Here is a 6,523-nt window from a genome sequence, read left to right on the forward strand (position 1 = left end):
TCTTCCATTTGGGCCGTGGCCTGCAAGGCAGAATGGATGGTGATGCCCAGGAACACGGGCCCCCATACCACGTGTTGGGTTTGGCCAGCCCAGTTCTCATGCTACCACCTTCTGCAGCTCCAATATCCATGTGCACATCATGGCCCCACCTGGGACCGAGCTTCCAGCAGGCTGGAAGAGCTCCATCAAGAGCATCCATCTGATGATGCAGACCTACAGGTCCCTGCCTCCTTGGTTCATTACCACATTTCCAGTGTCCTCAACAACACCGCACCTGGCATCTACCCATGCATTTTCTACTCCACCACGGAGAAGAGGTGGTTCTGAAGAAGACGCTGTCAGGATGCCGTGGAGGGGCTAACATCATGCTCGTCCTCCCCAGTCTCAACAGTTACCTTGGGGAACCGCTCCTTGTAGACATGGTTCATCATCACAACCTCATTATCAAACGTTCCACTCGTCCGTCCAGGGCTGTGGAGGGAGGAAGCCAGTTGCGTTACGAGGTCCAAGTCATTTACATCTATGGAAATAGCTACTACTGCTGGAGAGCAATTTATTCCCTCCTCCTAACTTTTGATCCCAAGCAGTTAAAGGTCACCCAAGTAGAAACATCAGCCTTGGGTCAGCGCTTCCAGCAGCATCCCTCCCACCGTGCTTGGATCTGGAGGTCCCTGGGACCTGGTGCAGGGAAGGGTAACCTCCGGCAAACTCGGATGTCCAAACTCAAGTGACTTGAAAATCCAAAGCCGAGAGATGCATCAGTCAACTTGGCTTTGAAGAGCGAGCTCATCCTTTCCTTCCTCTGGATCACACAATTTCTCATCATCATTGCCCCTTTTTGCAGCTCACCAGCAAAAAAACCCCAACCAAACCCCAACCAAAGCCCGTGGTGGACGCAGGGACCTTCATTAAACAAGGCTTCTCTCTTACCCTCAACCAATGTTGCCTCTCCCAGGCCCCTGCCTGGTGATCCCGTTACGCAAAGCATGTCACAGGAGCCGCCAGCAACTCATTAACTGCTATATACTAAATGCGGTGATTAAAACCAGACCCGAGCCGCTCGCTGCCAACCCCAGCCCCAGCTCAGCCTTTGCCGTGCCATGCCGACCGCAGAGCTGGCATCTCCTCGGTGAAAACCTCGCCACCTGCAAAACCCTTGTCAGGTAATTAATCTGATTTTAATGAAATTTCAGCCGGCAACACGCAGGGCTACGGCTCTGCCTCCAGCGCAAAGAGGGTCGGGAGCTTTTTCAGAGGGAAAAGAGGATTTAACTGAAACATTCCCTGCAAAAAGCACAAGCTCCTGATGCTGGACAAGCAGAAACGTGACCGGCTCCTTGCATGGGACACAGGCTTGGAGCGGCAATACGGAGCTTGGCAGGTCCGTAGGGTCAGCTCGCACAATGCTACAGCCTCCAGCTTGATGCTCTCCCCAAATTTTCCTCTCTCCAGCCCACAAATGCCTGCCCACCTCTGCTCCTTGTTTTTTTTTTTCCAGAGGCAAAGGCCAGGCTGATGCTCAGACTCAGCAAACACAGGTGATTTTTCCTGACCCAAGCCCAGAAACAGGGTTTTTAACCTCTTAACGGCAGGTCAGGTTGGTGGCCTCTCAGCCGTGCCCTGAAAGGACAGCCATCACTTGGGCTTCTGCTCGACGGTCCCCTTCTCTCCACCAGAACGTTTGAGATAATTGAGCAAGAAGCTGCAAACCAACTATTTTGGAACAAGTCCCACTTTCTCCAGCTTCAGCCCCAGGAAACTTCACTCTCAGGGTGTCATCTGCTGCCAGAAGTGTAATGCCGCATCCCAACAGCCGAGAAGATGCTGAGAACCAGACCCTAACGCCCAAAATCACGCGGCTAAGGATCACAGAATCATAGACTCATGGAATAGTTTGGGTTGGAAGGGACCTTCAAAGGCCATCTAGTCCAACCCCCTGCCATGAGCAGGGACATCTTCAACTAGACCAGGTTGCTCAGAGCCCCGTCCAACCCGACCTGGAATGTTTCCAGGGTTGGGGCATCTCCCACCTCAAGCCATAGCTTCTCCCTTCCCCTGCAAGGGGAAAACCCGTAACGGGGACACCACCTTGGGATGGGCTTAGCAGGACCAGGACGTCCCAAGAACAGCTCACAAGAGGGCAGAGGATGAGCTGGATGTGTCGGCACCCAGCGCATCCTCCCGGCAGCACCATTGGTGCTCCCCACAGCGGGTGCCGTACCTGAGGCTCCTGGATCGTGGGCGCAGGCAGGGCGAGTGCCGCCCCTCCTCGTCCGTGACGCTCTCCGTACTGCGGAAATGCTTAGAAAGGAAATGCAGCTCGTCGGGGGTGGGCTGGTACGGCAGCTGGTGCAGGCGCTCCTGGGAGGACGAAGACGACTGGAACGAAAGGGAGATGCAGGGGATCAGGAGGCGGACCCGTACTTGCCGGCAGCGGGGTGGAAACCAGCGAGGCCACGAGGAAAATAGTCCTCTGAGCCTCTTAGGAGGCTGGAAACACCGATGGGCAGCATGCTCTGCGCTTGGTAATGGGAAATACGGATGGCAAGGCCAACTTGGGGAGGTCTGCACTGCCCACTCCCAACTCAACCCAGCTCCGCTGAGCCCCATCCCTTGAGCAGCACCCTTGGGGGCTCCTGCCCAGCCATTGCCCTGCACGGTCGGGATGTGCCCGTGCACGCTCGACCCGTGACACACAGGGATGCTGTAACCCCCCAGGGATGAGATGCTGTAACCCCTGGGAATAGGATGCTGTAACCCCTGGGAACGGGATGTTGTAGCCCCGAAGGATGCTGTAACCCCTGGGGATGGGATGCTGTAACCCTCAGGGATGCTCTAACCCCCAGGGATGGGATGCTGTAACCCTCAGGGATGCTCTAACCCCCAGGGATGGGATGCTGTAACCCCTGGGAACGGGATGTTGTAGCCCCGAGGGATGCTGTAACCCCTGGGGATGGGATGCTGTAACCCTCAGGGATGCTCTAACCCCCAGGGATGGGATGCTGTAACCCCCGGGAATGGGATGTTGTAGCCCCGAGGGATGCTGTAACCCCTGGGGATGGGATGCTGTAACCCTCAGGGATGCTCTGACCCCCAGGGATGGGATGCTGTAACCCCCGGGAATGGGATGCTGTAACCCCTGGGGATGCTGCAAGCCCCTCGTTGGGCTCCGTGGCTTTCTTAAAAGCACATTTGGAAAGCACGATACAGCTAAAGCACATGGTCCTCTAGGAACGGGCTGCCTAGGAACCGATGCCACAGGGCTCGGGAAGCATTTCACCAAAAATCAAGGGGTTTGGGTTCTTCTCGCCTGCTGCCATGAGAAAGCAAACATTACCGAGACAGTGGAGCTGGGGGTGTTGGTCCCATAGCCAGAGGAGGGTAGCGAAGCCAGTGACCACCTTCTGCCATCAGCCCTGCGAGTGCAAACGTGCCGATCACATAGAGGAAAAAAACCCAACATCTAAACGCAAATAGATAATGTCAGAGCGGTAAGAATGGGGCAGAGGACGCAGGTTTGGCTTGAATAGTAAAGCCCTGACACCTCTTTTCGGGACAGACTGAAATTGGGTGAAATAAGAGGGGTTTGCAGGTGAGGGGGGGCTGTTCTGCAAGTGTCCACAGGGACAGTGACAGCGAGCAGGGTCCCCACAAAGGGACAGCACTGGGGCTCGGTTGGGTGAATTAATTTCAGATGGAAAAGAAAAGAAAAAAAAAAAAAAACCCAATGCAAGAATTCGATTTTTAATTAGAGAAAAATTCAGCCTTCTGGGATTTTGTTCTATGAGAAATCGGGATTCCTAAAGACCCGTCCTGAGACAAGAGGCGCCGTGGAGCGGAGCCCGGTTATAAACAGGAAGGCAAATGCTCAAACGTAGGCGAATGTTTCCTCTTGGAGACGTTTCTAATGGACGGGGCAATGTCCAGGTCAAGAAGAGGCCCTTCACCTCCCGCTGCCGTTTCCCATGCGGGGCCGTGGCCGGCGGGAGCTGGCAGGGTGCCGGATCCGGCACCGGCACCACCGCATGCCCTCACCGCCGGCGGGCTCACAACCACCCGGTTTGGCTTTTTGCTCCGTTACAAGCGTGAAAGCCATCCGTAAGGCCTCCGGCCTTTTTCCATGTGATGATCGATGGGTTAAAATCAGCCATCTGCCCCCCTCCCCCCTGTGTGCAATTAATTAATTAGTTAAACGGGATTTTGGCATCTGCGCCTTGAGCGGCGCGGGCTGGGGAAGGGATGCAGCAAGATCTGCCTCCGCGGGGACCCGGCTGGGCATCCACCCCTGGATATCCGCCGAGCATCCGTCAGGAGTGCTCGGAGCGGGTCCGAGCTGGGGCTGAGCTCATGGCCAGGGCCGTTGTGATGGGAATAGGGATATTTCTGCTCCCGGAGCTGCAGGGAACCCGGTCCCAGAGCAACATCTCCCACCCGGGGATGCACATGAAGAAGGGCCGCGCTGGTGTGGTGCAGACATCTCCCCGAACGCAGCCCCAGCCCGTGCCTGGTACTCGCCTGTCAGTCCGAGGAGCATGGCTGGGGTGATGGAAGGCACCGGTCATGGCAGAGCAAACAACAGCAGAGCAAAAATCAGGGAGAAAAAAAGCACAAAAAAAAAAAAAAATCAAAACAAATCACCTGAGATCCACAGAACAAGTCCCATCTGGTGGATTATAATTATTAGTGAATATTAAAGGGCCGGGAGCGGGGGGCCGGGAGCTCACCTGCGAGCGAAGGGGAAGTTGATGGAGGTGCTGGCGGAGAAGTTGCGTGGGCTGTCCAAGGGGCTGCTCCCAGCTGCGGGGAGAAAGGGGGAAAAGTCACCCCGATCCCCACCCCGGCACGGCACCGCGAGCTACTCCTTCATGGGAAAGAGGGGGTAAATCGCATCCCGAGCTATTCCCTCCTGGAAAAGGCACCCAGGGCCAGCCCACTGCTGCTAACGAGGTGCCGCAGAAGCAGAAAGGTTACCCTCCAAAATATCGGGGTAAATTTGGGAGGTGCTCAACCCATCCCCCGGGACATCCCTTACCTGTCGGCACGGAGAGGGGGGAGAGAGGGCGCGAGAGGGTCGGAGAGGGGGTGCCCACCACTAAGCTCTTCCTATTGCTGCTTCGGCAACTAGGGAAGAAAAAGAAGGAATCAATTTGGAGAAGCGAAGGACGGGCAGGGCTGGACGGGCTCGGGCACGTACGGGTCCGTTTGTACGTGATGCCCTGTGCCAGGGGACACGGCTGCCATCACCCCATCGATTACGGATCTCCTGCCGCAGGGAAGATCCGTCCCCGGTTCAATGCTGCCGGAGATGGGCTGACGGGGTTATTTTTAACGACGAACTGTCTCGTCGAGGTCCCACTTCTGGTTTTGGCTCAGTGGGGAGGGCAGAGGCCGGCGGCCCCTTGGGCAACGGGCCGAGGGCAGGAATAGAAAAAAGGATGTAAAAGGAGGAAGCGATGGAAATGCCAAGCGGCCACAACCCGACCTGCTCCATCGCGTGGAAAATGCCCCCAGTTCCTATAAATCTTACACTTGGTGGTCCCTATGTCACAGCGGGGAGGACAGTTGGTCCCCGACCCCCCGAGACTTTGCGGCATCGCTGGGTGTTTGCCATGCCCCGGCAGATCCGGCTCGGCCGTGCTCCGGCAGGCAGCAGGAGGAAGCCACGCGTGCCGGCTCCAGGGTGAAAAGCAGCATCACGCACAGATCCACGCTGATGCCACCAGTACCTTGACACCCCAAAACTCCCATCCTGGTACCGCATCCCACCATCCCGCAGAGCTCCTCTGGAACAACCGAAAGGCCACCCTCTGCAAAGCGCCGGGTCTCGATATCACCATCTCCATTCCCACCCTCCCAACTCACACGATTTCAACCCTTCCTGTAGGAATTTCCTTTTTCCTTTCCTTTCGGCCCTTCTCAAAGCCCCGAGCCCAAAGCTGCCTTGCAAGCGTGGCCCAACCTCGAGCAGCCCACCGCCCCGCGGGGATGCTGCAGCCCCACTCCCGCCGTATGCAGCCCCTTTCAACCCCGTTTAAAACACGATGGGCTCGTTTAAGTTCTCTTTCACTCTGCCGAGAGGGAACTGCAGATATCCACAGCGCAGAGCAGAAGCTGGTGCTAGCTGGCGTGCAAGCACGAGTGCAACCTTCCCCTTCCTCTATCTGCGCTTCCTCGGGCTGCGAAATGGGCAAAGGCGACGCTGAATTTCCTCGCCAGGCCGGGAACAGGAACCTGAATGGACTCCACTAATTAAAAGACATCGTTTAACATCACGCCATGGCCAGATACACCCGCAAAACTGAAAGGATGAACGCGGGGCGAAGGGATTCTCCCCGGATCCCCAAAAGAGAAGCAAAGGACGGCGTTTTGCAACACGCCGTCCCTCCGGACACATGTACATGACACCGATGCGCGGCCAACGCCGGCGACGTGTGGTCAGAGCTCCTCATGCGTGGTCAGAGCTCCGCACGCGACACCCAGCACCCCATCGCCTCCCACTGGCATGTGTCCCCCCACCACCATG

The 6,523-nt window shown here is 56.7% G+C and overlaps 2 protein-coding genes across 2 annotated transcripts in view; one reads left to right on the forward strand and one right to left on the reverse strand.

Moving 5' to 3' along the window:
- The window catches only part of MAST3 (microtubule associated serine/threonine kinase 3), a 15,791-nt gene extending 10,030 nt beyond the window's left edge, over positions 1-5,761 (reverse strand). Inside the window, exons 1-8 of the mRNA XM_009895191.1 lie at positions 5,727-5,761; positions 5,033-5,121; positions 4,725-4,797; positions 4,516-4,536; positions 3,338-3,416; positions 2,222-2,379; positions 396-471; positions 1-20 (exon numbers count right to left, since the gene is read on the reverse strand). The exon at positions 1-20 is cut by the window's left edge and continues 190 nt beyond it. Of these exons, the coding sequence (XP_009893493.1) occupies positions 1-20; positions 396-471; positions 2,222-2,379; positions 3,338-3,416; positions 4,516-4,536; positions 4,725-4,797; positions 5,033-5,121; positions 5,727-5,761 (551 nt within the window). The remainder of the gene's footprint in view (positions 21-395; positions 472-2,221; positions 2,380-3,337; positions 3,417-4,515; positions 4,537-4,724; positions 4,798-5,032; positions 5,122-5,726) is intronic.
- Positions 5,762-6,276: 515 nt separating this feature from the next.
- IL12RB1 (interleukin 12 receptor, beta 1) overlaps positions 6,277-6,523 on the forward strand; it is a 19,690-nt gene continuing 19,443 nt past the window's right edge. Inside the window, exon 1 of the mRNA XM_009895192.1 lies at positions 6,277-6,394. Within this exon, the coding sequence (XP_009893494.1) occupies positions 6,277-6,394 (118 nt within the window). The remainder of the gene's footprint in view (positions 6,395-6,523) is intronic.

The sequence above is a fragment of the Charadrius vociferus genome, unplaced genomic scaffold, assembly GCF_000708025.1.
Source record: "Charadrius vociferus isolate BGI_N301 unplaced genomic scaffold, ASM70802v2 scaffold291, whole genome shotgun sequence".
NCBI classification, from domain to species: domain Eukaryota; kingdom Metazoa; phylum Chordata; class Aves; order Charadriiformes; family Charadriidae; genus Charadrius; species Charadrius vociferus.